Source organism: Canis lupus, chromosome 1 (genome assembly GCF_048164855.1).
Source record: "Canis lupus baileyi chromosome 1, mCanLup2.hap1, whole genome shotgun sequence".
NCBI lineage: Eukaryota > Metazoa > Chordata > Mammalia > Carnivora > Canidae > Canis > Canis lupus.
The window spans coordinates 105,155,920-105,174,182 of record NC_132838.1 but is presented as its reverse complement, the minus strand read 5'-3'; the positions used below and the strand labels follow the sequence as shown (position 1 = coordinate 105,174,182).

Sequence of the window (18,263 nt, the reverse complement as noted above, 5' to 3'; positions counted from 1 at the left end):
ACCAGGAGGGAAGTGAGTTCTGCAGTGAGAGGCCAGAATGCTCACTTGCTGGTCTCTGTGTAGCAGTTTACTGTCCCTGCATCCCTCCTGTGGCAGTGGGCAGCAGAGGATTGACTACCACGTGGGGAAATCTTCCTGTGTGTGTGGTTGTGGCACAGAAATGTGTATGTTGCTAAACAGTGTATATTTGACACTCAGGATTGTTGTCTCAAGGCCCATCTCGCCTGGAAGAGAAGCCCAGAGGAGGCAGAGGAGGAAAGCCTAAGAATCAGGAATGACTCTTTCTCAGGTAAAGTCCTAGCTCAGTTCCTTGTTCTGTTCTCTGCGTCCTCACCTCCACTTGGACTAGCTCTTTTCCCTCTCAAGTGTCTCTCCTGATGTATTTGCTCACATTCACCCCAGAGCCTTCCTTCAGCAGCTCTCTGCATGCGCATTCTAGCTCATACACTTCCATACCTTTATTTAATGGAGGTAGAAGTGAAATGTTATTCCAAAAAAATTTTTCACAGGGTTATTTGTGTAAGCAGGCTAAATAGAGTAACACTGACAGTGTTCTTTACGTTTAATACAATTTATGCATGTTTGTTGTACCAGAAATACTCAAATGAACTTGGATAAAAAAGGATAACAAAGAGATATTCTAAAAATAGGTGTCATCTAGAGACTACAGCTTTGATCTCAGTTATTTTCAGTGTGTGTTTGTTCCTGTGTACAAAAGTGTGTTTGGGCCAGAGCCTGTAGTATGTAAAAAAGATGTCATCATCTCGTAAATAACCTTTATTTTATCTTGATAGTATGTCTGAGATATTTTTCATGGCTTTAAATATTTTCTATAGCACCACATAAAAAAGTTAATAGCAGTAAAAATAGTGTGTTTATGCATTTGTGTGTGCATGTATGTATATTGACCTTTCATCCAGGTTTGTGTTTCAGCCTTGGACTTGTTTCAGGCTTTCTCCATTAGCAAACCCTCTTTGTCAACAGACTTTACTGTTGTGTTTCTTACTTCACCGTGTGGTGGTGTGGGTTCCATCCTAAAGCCTGACCCCTTGGTTCATTCAGGCGCAGGTCTGCAATTTTTTACCTGTTTAATACGAGGCATGTTCATTAGAGTATATGTGACAGACTTGGGTCCTGTGTAAGATGGGAACAAATACTAATTTAATTGGATACAATGTCCTTATCCGGTTTAACGCTTGTAAAGCATTAGAGTAATGCTTACTATATACGGAGTGTTCAGAACTTTAGATGGTTCTATCAAGAGATTCCCATTTTGCAATTTACACCTTTCGTTGACACTGTTATATAGACCGTATAGTCATCACTGAAGACACTACTCATGCTGTAGCTAACACAAAAATTACCTGTCATTTAGTATATGCAACATACTACCTAGAACTTGCATATATTTTACCACTTGTCGATATTTTTGCATTTGTGTGTTTTATCTGTCACAATATTGTAAAATCCTCAGTTTAGCTGATGGAAATGCTGTGATGGACAAGTATAATAAATCAAAATCAGGGACATATGACTTGCTCAAATGGTCTTTAGTGAATCTATTCCAGCACTCAATTCTAACTGACCTTTCTACCTCCTCTCATTTTTGTGAAATAAGTACTCTCCTGATGGACTCATGGTAAAATGTGCTTTCATTTCAGGAACCATTGACCTTCAGGGATGTGGCCATAGAATTCTCTGAGGAGGAGTGGGAGTGCCTGGACGCTGCCCAGAGGGCCTTGTACAGGGATGTGATGTTGGAGAACTACAGGAACCTGGTCTCCCTGGGTGAGGATTAATTTCCCTACAGAGGTTGAGAACTGTCCTGGGGTATCTTTGTGTTTCTCTTGGGAGTTTCTTGGAAGCTCCTGCCCTGCTTCACTGAGATTGAAGTCCTATTGATTCAGAAATGAAAAGCTTCCCATTGCGGCATCTGGATTTTAGCCTACCTCTGCACCTCCCGCTTTTATAGGTTAGTGGTGGTGCTAGAGGTTGAGGAGTAACAAGACTTCGTGTCAAAACTTTAAAATACCAGGTTGCCTGGTTTTATTCCTATAATTTTTTTGTTTGTTTTAAAGATTGATTTATGTATTCATGAGAGATACAGAAAGATTGAGGGAGACAGAGACATAGGCAGAGGGAGAAGCAGGTTCCCCACAGAGAGCCCGACACAGGTCAATCCTGGATCCCGGGATCATGCCCTGAGCCAAAGGCAGACACTCAATCAGCCACCCAGGTGTCTCTGCTTCTATAATTTTGATTCAGTAGTTCTGGGAAGAGAGCTGGATATCTGTATGTGTCAAACATTTTTCAGCGTTTGGAAGAAAAGTGTCACTGAACAAATTTATGAAGTGCTATTCTAGACCCATCTGTAATGAATGTTCTTGGTCTCAGCTGACAAAGGGCTGGGAAAACCCCAGGACATCATCTACCAGTTTCCATGTCAGCAGGAATCTCTTTCTGAGCTGAATATGAACTCTATTGTGGAGCAAGGGAGAGCTCTGGAACCTCAAGAGTGGGGTGAAACTAGCAGCAAAACCCAGGTGCGTGGGAAGGCGTCAAAGATGTGAACACCAGTAAGGGTCAGGTGGCAGAGAGGAAGTGACTTCCTGAAATGCCATTTGGGATATTCTCCCCAGATGGGATAGGTGGTTGGAAAAGAAGAGTTGATTTTTCATGGACTCTCAAAGGAACCCGTTCTATCCCTCCCTTATTCTCTTTGTATGTATGTTTCCTGCGCTCCTCAGTAGTACTGCAGCTCTCGTCCACAACAAGGGCAAAGTCTTCATCCTGACCAGATATGCTGGTCTCTGCCCCCTGGGGCCCTTTACTGGTTCAGCCTTGGGGAGCACATGGAGTGCTCTTTGTGAGGGCCATTCTTCCTCCTTTGGCCTCTCCTTCTCTGGTCAGTCATATATATCTGATCTGATGCCACCCCTCACCCTGACTGTGGGCCTTCTCCAGCTTGCATTCAGTTTCATGTGCTGAGTGACCTATCATGATAGAAACGTTGGCTACTCTTTTGCGTCTAGGGCTCGAGGCAGGTGCATGGGCTTTCTCAAGCCCTCTGCCTGTGTTGTGCCTCCACTATATCCTCATGTCCACTTTCACCCCTCAGCGGCATGTGTACTAGGAATAGAGTCGTTCTTCTGAGATTGCTACTCAGCAGTGCTGTATAGACAATGGGTGGGGAAAACCTTTGTTTGATTCCCAGTCCTTCAAGGGGAGTATATCTCAGGCTTCAGGCCCTCAGCCTGAAGACTACAGGCAGACCCCAGGTCCTGTTTGAATATCCCACAGAGTTGAACCCCTTTATTTTAGTTTACTGTTTTTTCTTTGTCTCCCTTTTGCAGTTCCTCTTTAGTCTGTGAGTGTGGGAAAGTCTTGGCTCTTCTGATTTCCTGGTTTCATAAGTTTGGATGGTTTGGCCTCTGAAATTTTCTTGGTTCTGAACTACAGTTCCTCAGTGTCTGAAAATTTATTCTCATATTTTCTGCTCTGATAACCCAGCCTTTAGGTGCTGGACAGCTTGTGGTGAAGTGTCTCCCATGGGGAGTTTTACTGGGTCAAAGAATATTCTGGTTGAATAATACTTATATTTAGATGTCACAGCATATCCTCCGAAGTAGAGACATGGGCCCTGGAGCATAATGGTCAACATGTTCTGGATGCTGATATTGAATATAGCCTGAGACTCTGGCTTATGGCTCCAGTTGTTCCTCTGGCTTTTCATGTGTCATGGAAGTGTCTCTCAAGATCATTGTGGCAGTGTTGATGGAGTACATTAAGGATCATCCCTCTTGATTTTACATGAACAAGTACAGGAGTTTATTTTAGGGAAAAAAATTGTCAGCCTTCATAACCGCATCTGTGATATGGCTGACTGAACAATTGTTTATGTAAGTGTTCGTTCCATATGTATGCTGTTCTTTCTTCAACAAATAATTTGTTGATTTGTTGTTTTGAGTGAATTTATGAATTCATGATGCCTACCTTGTTGAACTCTACCCCATTTCTGTAGTTGCTGTTCCTTTGATCTGCATGTTCCTTTGATTTGCATGTATTGCAAATGATCTTTTTATTTATGTATTTCATCATTGGTTATGTGTTTTTCATGATACTCATCAGTGGTTTTTATTTTATACCTGTAGTTTGTGGGACTATTTGATCAGGAAATGAATGTTATTTTATATATTTTATAAGATTTCCTTCCTGAATGTTAAGGGTTATAGCTGATTGGGTGTTTTCCCAAAACCTATATAACCTCTAGAATAGGGAAAATACATTTGTAGCTATCCTTTCCTAGGAGTGTTTCTTGATATATAATTGATTATTAAGAAACCCTTTCCTCAAGTTGCCTGGTTGGAAGAGCATGAGTCTGTTGATCTCAGGGTCACGAGTTCAAACTCCCATGTTGAGTATAGAGATTACTTTTAAAAAAACTTTTAAAAAGCCTTTTCTCATTTGAATGAGTTTGGATTTTTTAAATTGGGAATATTGGATGTCTTGAGAATATATTTTTGTTTGTAAGTGACTGTTCATCCCGGAATTAGAGGCAATTCATTCATAATTAGTTAATTAAGACACCTTCGTTTTTCTTTGGTATTTTTTACTTTGTCTAAACATAATTTTTTTGACTTTATATGAATTTTATAGATTTTTAAATTTTGTTTCAGATGTTTACTTTCCTTTTTTTTTTTTAAGATTTATTTATTTATTCATGAGAAACACACAGAGAGAGAGAGAGAGATAGGCAGAGACACAGGCAGAGGGAGAAGCAGGCTCCATGCAAGGAGCCCAACGTGGGACTCGATCCTGAGTCTGCAGGATCACACCCCGGGCTGCAGGCGGCGCTAAACCACTGTGCCACCAGGGCTGCCCCAGATGTTTTCTTTTAAGAATCCTCTCCCTATCTGTAGTCTCTTGATAATCTTCATTAATTGAGGATTTACTAATTTTGGGCAAATGCATAGTGATTTTTATTTATTCATGATAATTATATGTTTACTATTACATATAGTAAAAGGATCCCTCACCTCATGTCTTTTTCATGTGCGGAATTATGTTGAGATATCCATGATAGAATTTCAGGTAATGAGAGGAAGCCATCCTAAGAGAAACTATTATTTTTCCATAATAGTAACAGACTTAGTTTCTAATTTTAACATACTACAATTGGAAAATATTTATTTTTAGATATTTTCCAAAATTAATGACTTAGATCGTTAGTTTAAAAAGAATACTTTAGCTGGTGCCTGGGTGCCTCATTTTGTTAAGCCTTCAGCTCAGGTCACGATCACAGGGTCCTGGAATCTAGCACCATGTCAGGCTCACTGCTTAGCCAGGAGTCTGCTTCTTGCTCTACCTCTGTCTCTCCCTTTGCTCATGCTTTCTCTCAAATGAAGTCTTCAAAAAAAACTTTTTTTTTTTTAATTAAAAAGAACACTTTATTAGAGTGGAATTTCACATAACATAAAATTAACATTAACATTAATGGCTTTCATGCATTTAGCAGTTGTTCACCTACTGCCTGTATCTTTATTTTTGTTTTAAGATTTTATTTATTTATGAGAGAGAGAGAGAGAGAGAGAGAGAGAGGCAGAGACACAGGCAGAAGGAGAAGCAGGCTCCATCTAGGGAGCCTGACGTAGGACTCGATCCCTGAACTCCAGGATCATGCCCTGGGCCAAAGGCAGGCACTAAACCACTGAGCCACCCAGGGACCCCCCTACTACCTCTATCTTGTACATTTCCAGCAATCTACTGGAAATTTACTGTTTTACCCATTGAGCAGTTTCTCCACATTTTCCTCTGTCCCCAGTCCCTGGAAACTACTAGCCTGCCTTTTGTCTATCCATTCTATACAATTCTTCTTTTTCAATATTGTCTGGACCCTTTGGGCCCACTGCTGTTCCATATTTATTGGATCATGTTTTCCACTTCTACAAAAATGGTTTTTAGAAGTTTGATAGTGTCTTATAGAATCTCTGGTCAATATTACCATCTTTAAAAATATGAAATCTTCCAGTCTATTGTATGCTGTGTGTTTTCCATTTATTTAAATATGTTTAATTTCTATTAGCAGTGTTTTACAATTCTCAGTCTTAGAGGTCTTTCACCTCCTTGGTTAAATTTATTTCACAGTATTTTATTCTTTGGGTGGTACATTATTTTTTTAATTTCCTCTTCAGGTGTTCATTACAGTATATAAAGCACATCAGAGTGTTGATACTGTATCCTGCAGCTTTCCTGACTTCATTTATAACATGTCTTTCAGTGGGTATTTCATAGAATTCTGTATGTATACATTACGACATACTTACACAGAGATCATTTTCCTTTTTCTCTTCCAATATCTGTACTTTTTGTTGTTATATTACTCTTGTTAGAATTTGCAGAATAGTGCTAGATACCATTAGTGAACGAGGATGTCCATGATTTTTTTTCTTTTTTTTAAAGATATTATTTATTTATTTATTCATGAGAGACACAGAGACAGGAAGAAGTGGGGAGCCTGATGCTGGACTCCATCCCAGGACCCAAGGATCATGACCTGGGCCAAAGGGAGACACTCAGCCACTGAGCCACCCAGGTTGCCCCCATGTCTTATTTCTTACTTCAGAGGGAAATTTGTACTGTTTCATCTAGGATATTTGCTGTAGATTTTCATAAATAATCTTTAAGAGGTTGAGAAAAGTCCTTTCTTTCCTGAGTATGCTGAGTGTTTTTGTCAGAGTTCTAGAATTTTTCTTTTCTTTTTTTTTTTTTTTAATATTTTATTTATTTATGATAGACATAGATAGAGAGAGAGGCAGAGACACAGGCAGAGGGAGAGATAGGCTCCATGCCGGGAGCCCGATGTGGGACTCGATCCCGGGGCTCCAGGATCCCACCCTGGGCCAAAGACAGGCACTAAACTCCTGAGCCACCCAGGGATCCCCTAGAATTTTTCAAATATTCTGCGTACAATGAGATCATTCTGGAGGTGGTCTTCTTTTCTTTTCTTTTCTTTTTTTTTTTTTTTCTGGAGGTGTTCTCCATTTGTCTTACTGTTAATATGGGTCATTACGTTTTATTTTATTTATTTATTTTTTTTTAATTTTTTTATTTATTTATGATAGTCACGGGGAGAGAGAGAGAGAGAGGCAGAGACATAGGCAGAGGGAGAAGCAGGCTCCATGCACCAGGAGCCTGATGTGGGATTAGATCCCAGGTCTCCAGGATCGCGCCCTGGGCCAAAGGCAGGCGCCAAACCACTGCGCCACCCAGGGATCCCTCATTACGTTTTAGATGTTTATATGTTGAATCTTCTTCCACTGTTGAATTTTTGGAACAAGTTCTTATTTATGTTGTGTAAGGTTTTTTTTTTTTTCTTTTTTTCCTGAGATTTTATTTATTTATTTAAGAGGACAGCATGAGCAGGAGAGTGATGGGCAGAGGAAGGGTTAGAAGCAGACTCCCCACTGAGCAGGGAACCTAACACAGGGCTCCATCCCAGGACCTCAAGACCACTACCCAAACCGAAGGCAGACGCTCAACTGAGTCACCCAGGCGCCCCTATATTGTGTAATTTTAATAATACTTTTCTAGGGGGATCCCTGGGTGGCGCAGCGGTTTGGCGCGCCTGCCTTTGGCCCAGGCCGTGATCCTGGAGACCAGGGATCGAGTCCCACATCAGGCTCCCTGCATGGAGCCTGCTTCTCCCTCTGCCTGTGCCTCTGCTTCTCTCTCACCTCTCTGTGTATTCTCATGAATAAATAAACAAAATCTTTAAAAAAAAAAAAACTTTTCTATTCAGTTGGCTGGTGTTCTGTTGAACACATACTTCTATATTAATAAGGGATATTATTCTGTAGTTTTCTTGTGATGACTTTGCCTGGTTTGGTATCAGAAAAATGCTGGTCTTAGAGACATCTAGGGTGTGTAGTTGTTTAAGAGTCTGACTCAGTTTTACCTCAGGCCGAGATCTCAGGGATATATAAGATCAAGCCCCATGCTCAGCATGGAGTCTGCTTCAGATTCTCTATGCCTCTCCCTCTGCTCTTCCTTCCCCAGAACTCACTCACTTTTTCTAAAATAAATAAATAAATCCTTGGGGGGGGGGGGCAAGAATAATGTTGGCTTCAGAGAATAAATTAAGAAGTGTTCCATCTTTCATATCTTGTAGTGCTCTTTTACTTACAAGGAACTTCCTCACCTTTTGTTTCTATTGGAAGCCTAAATTTCTCCCTTATTTTCAAAGGACAGTGTTTCTAGAGACAACTGATTAACAAGGACACCTGGGTGGTTCAGTGGTTAAGTGCCTTTGGCTTAGGGCGTGATTCCTGGGTCCAGGAATTGAGCCTGCTTTTCCCTCTATGTCTCTGCCGCTCTTTCTCTGTCTCTCATGAATAAATAAATAAAATCTTTTTAAAAAATTAACAGATTTTTTTTTTTTTTTTTTTTTTTGTCAGCACTTTAAATGTTATCCCATTGTCTCTGGACTTGATGGTTTAACTGAAAAATCACCTCTGATTGTCAAATGTGCATCCTTTGTATGTGATGTTCCCTTCCTGCTTTCATCTCTCTTTACCTTTGCCTTTCACGTATTATGATTTGTTGCAATGTGTGCCTCTGAATTTTTCCAAATTGTATGTTCACTGAGTTCTTAGATTTGTAGAGTCTTGTCTCTGAACATTTGAGAAATATGTCTTCCAATATTTTTTCTGCCTCCATTTCTTTCTCCTTTCTTTTTGGGACTCCCATTGTTCATATGTTGGCCCACATGATGTTGTCCTGCAGGACTATTAGACTCTTTATATTCAGTCTTTTTCTTTGTGCTCCTCAGACAGTAATTTCAGCCAATCTCCCTATCAGTTTGCTGAATCTTACTTCCGCCTCTTTAGATCTGATATTGAGCCTGTCTATGAAATTTTTCAATTCAGGAATTTTACATTACAGCTTCGGAAAATGTTTAGTTTCTTTTTCCATCTTCTTTTTGTTGATAATTTATTTAAACAGTGTTCTCTGGATTGCTTTTTAATTCTTTGTCTATCATTCTCTTTAGCTTGAATAGTTGAGTTAAAGTACGTGTTTAGGGCAGCCCTGGTGGTGCAGCGGTTTAGTGCTGCCTGCAGCCTGGGGTGTAATCCTGGAGACCCAGGATCGAGTCCCACATGGGGCTCCCTGCATGGGGCCTGGTTCTCCCTCTGCCTGTGTCTCTGCCTCTCTCTCTCTTGCTCTGTGTCTCTCATGAATAAATAAAAAATAAAAAAAAATCTTTAAAAAAAATAAGAAATAAAGTATGTGTTTAATTTAGTAAGTTCAAAGTTTGGGCTTCCTTAGGGCCAAGTTTTGTTATTTATTTAATATTTATTTTTCTGTCTGGGTCATGCTTTATTGTTGTATTGCCTCCTTTTTAACTTTCTGTTTACAACGGGAGATTTGGAATATGCTGAAACTTTGGAAATCCTTATATTTTCCTTTCCCAGGATTTTTTTTGTCTCTTGTGATTACAATTATGTGTTTGTTTCCCTCAAATTTTGTGTGGTGTATTTTCTTTGTTATGTGTAGTCATTGAAGCCTTTGGTTGACTTATTGGTTGCCTTTCCAGAGATTTCCTGAAACTCCTGGAACCAAACACAAAACAAACCAACTTTCTACTCTATGTAGATGTGTTGGGTGTGTGGGTGTGCTTATGTGTGTGCTGGGGAGTGCATGAAACATTTAGGGTAAGAAGTTTATGACAACAGTTCCTTACCCTTCTGCTTGCTCAGAATCTGATGGTCAGCAGGAGGGAAAACCTTGAGGGCTTCTCAGGTCTTTTCTCATGTGCCTGGTCCTGGGCATGTCTGCCACCTTCTAGGGTCTTCTATGTGGGGGATTTTCAAAGCCTTATTTCCCACTGCACCTCACTCCCTGGTGTTTTTCTCAGGGTTTTCTCTCATGAATAGATAAATAAAAACAAAAAAATAAAAAAATAAATGTTTGTGGGCAGCCCTGGTGGCGCAGCGGTTTGGCGCCGCCTGCAGCCCAGGGTGTGATCCTGGAGACCTGGGATCGAGTCCCACGTCCGGCTCCCTGCGTGGAGTCCGCTTCTCCCTCTGCCTATGTCTCTACCTCTCTCACTGTGTGTGTCTCTATGAATAAGTAAATAAAGTCTTTAAAAAAAATAAAAAATAAATAAATGTTTGTGACAAATGGCTCCTGGTCATCACCTACTTAGACATCTGAGGTAGACCAAAGAAAGGCAAACATTTTGAGCCAGTCCTTCAGGGAGCCAACAGGCAGATTAAAGAAACAAACAAATAACCAGTCACAGTCGTTTGAAGGTCCCATTTATTCCCTCTGGCTTGGGAAGCCTATACTTCTTGTAGACTCCCATCTTCAAGGCCACTTCCTGACTGTGGTGCAGAGCACAGAGTCAGGGCAAGTTAAAACAGCTACCTTTTTCTTGATTAAAAGTGTGCCTGATTGCTGGAATCCTGTGATGAATTTCCAGAGTTCCTATAAAGTTGGTTTTGATGGGTTTTGGTAGTTCATTTCCTGCTGGAGTCTCCTAGAGTTCCCTTCTTTGCCACTTTGCCATTTCCATGTCACAGAGTCCCATTGTTAATCTCTATAATATTAAATATTTATCAGAACTTCTATTTAAAAATGGGTGACTTAACATATTTTCTATTTATGATAATGTGTGCTGCTTCTGAAAATCAGCCTCTTTTTCTCTTCTTCATCTTATGGATGAGGTCTTTAGAATTCTGAAGTCTATGTGCTCACTTCGGCAGCACATATTACTAGAATTCTAAAGTCTATATACACTTTATAAATGAACATATTTATTAATTACTTCTGGATTTGCCTTGGGTTACTAACATGTTTATGATTTTTATTAAGATTAACACATAATTAATTTCTACATATATTACAGCATGTAACCACAGGTAAGTGCTTATTAACAATGCAGTATGCCTGTTTTGCATGGGTATATTTTTTGTAAGAAGTATTCAGAAGAGGGATCCCTGGGTGGCGCAGCGGTTTGGCGCCTGCCTTTGGCCCAGGGCGCGATCCTGGAGACCCGGGATCGAGTCCCACATCGGGCTCCCGGTGCATGGAGCCTGCTTCTCCCTCTGCCTGTGTCTCTGCCTCTCTCTCTCTCTCTGTGACTATCATGAATAAATAAATAAAATCTTTAAAAAAAAAAAAAAAAAAGAAGTATTCAGAAGAATATTTTATTATCCTTAAATGTTGTTTTAATATTGTATACAACACATTCAGTAATTGAATTTAATACGTTTTTTCAAGTATGATTCACCTATGTCCCTCCTATGAGGTTTTTAAGTTTTGGGATGCCTGTGAAAAATTTCTGTACTTCAGGGCAGTTGAACTTTTGACCACAGAACATTTGAAAATAAGCTTCCTGAAAATAATTTGAACTATGTGTAATTACTTTTTCATTGCTGAGGCATCTTGTGTTTCTAAACATTTGCACATCATGGTTGAGAAGCTTAATAACTCTGTTAGTTATGAATTATACTTCTGGTATAATATTTTTTTATTTTTTATTTTTTTATAATTTTTTTAATAAAATAATTTTTATTGGTGTTCAATTTATAATATCTTTTTTAAAAAAAGATTTTATTTACTTGAGAGAGAGAGCACACACATAAGCAAGAAGAGTGGCAGAGGTAGAGGGAGAAGCAGGCTCCCCACTGAGCAGGGACCCTGACGAGGGGCTTGATCCTAGGATGCTGGGATCATGACCTGAGCTGAAGGCAGACACCCAACTGAGCCACCCAGGTTCCCCTGGTATAATACTTTTTCATGTATAAAATATCCATCTTCAAACTGGTTAATATAGGGATCCCTGGGTGGCGCAGCGGTTTGGCGCCTGCCTTTGGCCCAGGGCGCGATCCTGGAGACCCGGGATCGAGTCCCACGTCGGGCTCCCGGTGCATGGAGCCTGCTTCTCCTTCTGCCTATGTCTCTGCCTCTCTGTCTGTGTGTGACTATCATAAATAAATAAGAAAATTAAAAAAAAAACTGGTTAATATGAAGCTTATCATTATTTATATATTACAGATTTCTCTACTAGATGTATGAGCAAAGAATTACCACCAAAAGATGACATTAATAATGGAGAATTATTCCAAACATTGATTTTGGAAAGACATAGACTTCATGACTTTGATTTGAGAGAAGTCCAGCAAGATGTGAACAGATGTAAGACTCAGTGGCTATCTGAAGAAAAAAATGAAGGAATGACTGTATCCCATTACAAAAATCTCACTTGTAGAGAAGACCAAGAACATCAAAAATTCAGGAATAATTTCTCTGTAAAGCATAGTGTTTCCATAAAAAGTAGTAAATCTCAATATTACAAACATGATATAATTAATAAGGCACTAAAAAGCAAGGTAGGCTATTCAGGAAGCAAGAACAAAAATCGTTTGGACAGTAGGCTTGGATTAAGCTCTCATTCACATGTGGCTCAACTGCAGAGATTTCAAACCCATGAGGAAGTTTATGAAAATAATCAAGTTGAGAAGTCTACCAAAATGTCCTCAGTTTCACCACTTCAAAGAATTCCTTCTAGTGTCAAAACCAACATTTTAAATAAATATGAGAAGGTTCTTATGCATCCTTCATTACAGACACAACAGAAAACACCCAAAAGAGAAAAACCTTATAAATGTAGTGAGTGTGGGAAGACTTTTAGCCATTGCTCAACCTTAGCTAATCATCAAAGAATTCATTCTGAGCCAAAACCTTACAAATGTAATGAGTGTAGCAAAGTCTTTAACAGATTCTCAAACCTCACAAGGCATCAGAGAATCCATACTGGAGAGAAACCATATAAATGTAATGTATGTGGTAAGGATTTTATGATACGTTCACACCTTTGGGGACATGAGCGAATTCATACTGGAGAGAAGCCTTACAAATGCGATGAGTGTGGCAAAGCCTTTTCTGAGTGTTCAAATCTTGTTCAACATAAAAGAATCCATTCTGGAGAGAAACCTTACAAATGTAATCAGTGTGGTAAGGAATTTATCACCCGTTCTCACCTTTGGGGTCATGAGAGAATTCATACTGGAGAGAAACCTTACAAATGTAATGAATGTGGAAAGGCCTTCACCGGGAGTTCAAACCTTACTCAACATAAGAGAATTCATGCTGGAGAGAGACCATATAAATGTAATGTGTGTGACAAGGCCTTTAGTCAGAATTCAAGCCTTATCGTTCATCAGAGAATCCATACTGGTGAGAAACCTTACAAATGTCATGAATGTGGCAAAGCCTTTAAGCAGTACTCAAGCTTGAATAGACATCAAAATATACATAGAGGGAAGATACAGATGTAGAGCCTGTGGTAAGGTTTTATTAGATGTTCTCAACTTTGGAGTCATGAGGGAATGCATACTGCAAAAAAAAAAAAAAAAAAACTACAAGAAAATGGCATGGCCTTCATGCCATGACTTAACCTCAAGAATCACCAAAGATTTCACATTGGAGAAAACCCTACAAATACAACATGTGATAAATTGCTTAAGTAGGTTGTATGATGTACTGTATATGAAAGAATTCTTAGTGAGAACTAAGACTAGTTCTTGATTAATCAAGTAAGATGTTAAACTCTGCAGGAAAAGTAAAACTCAAAATGATTTAAAATTCCTGAGACAATTGATGTCAAAGGAGCAGGGGCATATGTGGAAATGCCCACTTAGCTTCAGTTTATACAGTCATTTGTCCTTTTAGAATTCTTGATGAGGTTACTTTATTATTGAATCATCGCAGACCTTCCATGTGTTGCCACAGTTGTGTCTGTGATGGAACCTTTTGTTTGGGTCCTAACATAAATGGTGTTTTGTTTTTAATTTTCTTTCTTTTTTTTAATTTTCAATTTACTTGTTCATTGGTGGTATCTAGGAAGAGAGTTAACTTGTACTGTAATCTTGGATCCTGCAGCCTTGGTATACTTGCACATTAGTATTTTATCTACCATACTTGGGGGCATTTTGCATGCAATAGTTCAGAAGTTCTGGTGCCAGGTGCCACTCTGTCTTGTTCCTGGCATAAAAACAAAGGACTCTCTGTTACCATATTAATACCAAATGAATCTTGCAGTTATTAAGTCCAACTTGGTCATGGGGCATGATTCTGCATGTCTTCATGTCTTCCGTACAATCAGAGTATCTGCAGTTATATTAAGATCTCAGATGCTTTATGCATCTATGTATTAGCATTTAAAATCTTTGCACATAAATGGAAATTGGATCACAGACAGAATTATAATATACTAGTAATCTAAAGTATGAGTACAACCATCCAGCTTTTTCAATAAATCATAATGGTTAAATCATGTGCATTGGTACCTCCCCCAGTAAGTTTAAGTCCCTAGTCTGCTGCTAAACAAGATGGGAAGATAGTGAAATCACCTAACCCTGTGTGCCTAAGTTCTCCTTAGAATGGGTGTAGTAGTAGTAGTCCCATCCTTGATTTTGGGAGGAATGAAGTCTTTTAAGTGCCTTGACATCAGAGATTCTTACATTATGAGTGTTCTTTAGAGTTGCCCAGTTAACTCTCAGAAGTCTCTTAATGGAGCTAAAATTAAATTTCTTAATGGGAAGTACGTGTAAGTGAAAAATACTGGATTTCACTTGAAATGGTAAATATAGGTGAAGCCTCAGGTTCCCATGCAGCATCCCCCAAAGGAAGAACATCACTCATTGTGAATGAACCCTCAGATGGCCTACCGGTTATTGACAGTAGAAATGGTCTTCTTATCACAGATACTGATTAGAATCCTAGGGAATTTCTTCTTTCTTTACCAGTAAGTTTTCCTTTTTGTCATAGGTGAAGATTAAGGTCCATAGATTTGAGTGTCAAGCACTTGTCTATAGCTGACTCCTTAGTTGTCATCTTTACAGGAATCTCCAGCACAGTAACAGCTTTTGGGTAGAAACATTTTCTCCCTGATTTTGGATGTAAATTTGTTTGCTGGGTCATAGAGTGATCCCATAGTATATTATGTAACATGTAAACTATCTGAGGGACCTGGGTGAAGTTTACAAGGACTTTTTCATATGATCTTTGCACAATTTGTGTATAGAAAATTACTTCAAAATAAAAAAGGCAACATGATGTGCTGTGGCTTTTAGAAAGTTCAGGTGCAGCTCTTTATTCATATAGGAATGAAGGACATTATAGGTAATTCCAAAAGTCGTTCTTAAAACTGAAATTCTTAAAACTTGTCATCTCTTTGGTAAATTTCTGGAACCGTAATGGATTATGCCTCCACCCCATATAATGTGCAGTTTACTCTGCTTTTAAGAACTGAATCATCAGAACCAAAGGATTGGATATTTACAGTGTTGGCTTTATTATGCATTGGTAGATATTTTGTTCTGGAGCCACTTCTAATCCTGCATAAAGTGGGCAGATGGTCTGAGGAAAGGGGACGACAAATACAGAAGCACCATTGAAATTCTCTTCATGTCTAAATGAATGAAGCTTCCATCTTTCCCTTAACAGCACTACTGATGTTTTCTGCATCTTACACCAAGATTGGTGCCCTTAATCTCAGCGTATAGTTTTTCAAGTGGTATGTCAAATAGTTCCAACATGAGCAATAGCCCAAGATCCTGGATTCTGACCACTGAGTAAAACAACCGCATCAGCTCTCATTTCCACATGTCCAATGCAGAGGCCAAACATCCAGCCCAGTGAACCCATGAGGTTTCAGCGTAGGTGAACCGTCAGTGGACCAGTGTCAGACGGGAATCTAGGATCGCCGAGGTCTTCACAATGCCAGGGGCTTTGCTTCAGGCTGCGGATACGATTCATTCCTGTAGAGTTGATATGTTGCTGATGCCAATCGGGATTCATTCTTAAGTACCATCTCTGACCAGCCAAGTCTTTTAGGATCTTTCTGCCTTGTTGGTTGTAGGGTCCAAGTTGATTCATCAACATAGGAATGTTACAGTAGACAATCACAAGTGCTGAATCGGTCAGGCTTCATTTTTTACAAATGTTCAGTAGCAAGCTAATGGCTGTTTTCCAAAGCAATTTACCTGTTATGTCAAACCTAAGTCCAAACCTCAAAGGAGTCTTCAAGATGGGAAACTGCTTGCCTTCTTCAGAGACTCTAAATGACAGAATCTGGCACAGTTTTGCATTTAGACTTCTTATACTCCAGAAGTCTGTTGAGGGGCTGGGTCCTTTCTTTTTCTTTTCTTTTTTCTTTTCTCCTTCCTTCCTGCCTTCTGCCTTCCCTCCTTCCCTCTCTTCCTTCTTTTCTTCCTTTCTTTTTTGGGTTCCGGTAGTGGGGAAGACACAACAGTGTATTTTTCTTTATTGCTGGAATGAGCATTGCACATTGCCTACATAATTCCAATAAACTTTAACTGGAAAAGGACTCTGAATTTGTTACATTTTATCAGACTTACCTATTAGAGAAGGAATGTCCTAGATAGGGCTATTGAGACTAATGTCTCCAACTTTCCAACAAAGAATTCATCTACATAGTGAAACATTGACAGCAGGGTCAAGACAAATGTGCTATATTCTCACCCGTGCACTGATGGCAAATGCCTGGGAGTTTGTTTCACCAGGACTGCTCTACTTTCAGCTCATCCTGAAGAATGTGGGTAAATATGGAATCACAAATGGTGATGGTTGTGAAAATTGGTAAGACATTTTGAAAAGTATTGGAAGTATGAACTAAAGCTGAATAGATGTAAGCCTATGACTATGAAATTTACTCTTACATATGTAACCAACAGAAGTTTATGCATGTGTCACCAAAGCACAAGTTCTAGAATTTACATAGCAGAGCTATTCATAATAGCTCCACACTGAAAACCACCCGTGTGTGTATCAAGAGTGGAAAGATTAAAGTAATTGCTAGATGTTTACACAATGGAATTCTATTAAATGTTAGAGTCCACACAGTGGAACTAATGCTAATAAATGACCTACAACATGTGATAATAAGGATAAGTTCACAACATTTGGAATGTGGAGCCAAATACAGAAGAGTCCATCCTATATAGGTCCATTTCTATAAAGTGCCAAAAAGGCACTTTGAAGAGTGATCTATGTTAAATGTCACATTACTGTTTACTGTGGTGGGTAGTAACTGGGAGGCTTAACAAGGAGGTTTTGGGGGCTGAAAATCTGTGGGTTTTTTTTTTAACTAGGAAATGGATACAGAGATGTGTTCACTTTGTGCCATTTTACTGTGCTTTGTACTTAAGACCTATACATGAATCTTTAAAAATTGTTTTTAAATGCCTATCACCAACTTTTAAAAATTCAGTAGAAGGTAAGTAGATTGTTTTTATGTCCTTACATTGTTCTTGTAAAGACATTAAATACTACTGTAATTTGTTTTTAAAATAATGTATTCTAATTCCTAGGTGAAACATGAAGATAGTATAAAACCTAAATAAAGGGTAGAGAATAATTGGAAATTTACACAGAAGATAGAAAAATAAAATAGACCATGGGTAATGAAGAACATGCAATAAATTGGTAAATCTAATCCCAAGTAAACACAGTTATATTGAACATAAATGTGTAGCTCTTGTTACATTCTAACATTGTTGGACTCTATTCAGTGAGGGTTTTCTCATAAGTTAAAATATTAGGATTAAATAAAATTAATGAAATACAATTTCATGGCATTTTAACCTAGTAAACTGCCAACAGGACTGTATAATAGAGTCAACATAGGCTGTCATTATGATAATTGTAAGTGGTACTATTCCATTTATTAATGTACAGTTTTTTTAATACTATTACTCAATAACAATCAGGCTGACAACTCCCCACACATTCACACATGCACAGACATGTACAAATGTGTTTGTGTATTGCATCTTGACTTGTGATCTGATGTGTGGTAAATATTTCTAAGTGTCCCTTATCATCTTAAAAATAGTGTTTCTCAAAAAAAAATAGTGTTTCTCTATTTCTGTGCCACAAAATTTATTATAATAATATTCATTATGTCAAACTAATTCTCTTAAAACTATTGAATCCTTAGTATTTTAGTACAGCTTTGTTTGGTAAACACAGAGATAGCTATATTATAATGTTTCTTCTACTTGAGTGACTATTTTGCCCCTGTGGAAATCCTCCTGCCACAAACTCCAACAGGATTCTTGACTTTCCCTCTAAATGACTGTTCCTGTTCCTACAGGTTTAGTCAAAAACTCCACTGAATGCCCCCAGGTCTCTTTCTTTACAACATGAGAATTGTCATCTTCACATTATACAGAAAA

General features: G+C 38.8%; 1 protein-coding gene across 1 annotated transcript in view; it reads left to right on the top strand.

The window, feature by feature from the left end:
* The window catches only part of LOC140608016 (uncharacterized), a 66,249-nt gene extending 52,817 nt beyond the window's left edge, over window positions 1-13,432 (top strand). The window contains 4 exon segments of the mRNA XM_072782827.1: window positions 273-289; window positions 1,662-1,788; window positions 12,058-13,244; window positions 13,246-13,432. Coding sequence (XP_072638928.1) covers window positions 273-289; window positions 1,662-1,788; window positions 12,058-13,244; window positions 13,246-13,299 — 1,385 coding nt within the window. The 3' untranslated portion in view covers window positions 13,300-13,432.
* The last annotated feature ends 4,831 nt before the right edge of the window (window positions 13,433-18,263 follow it).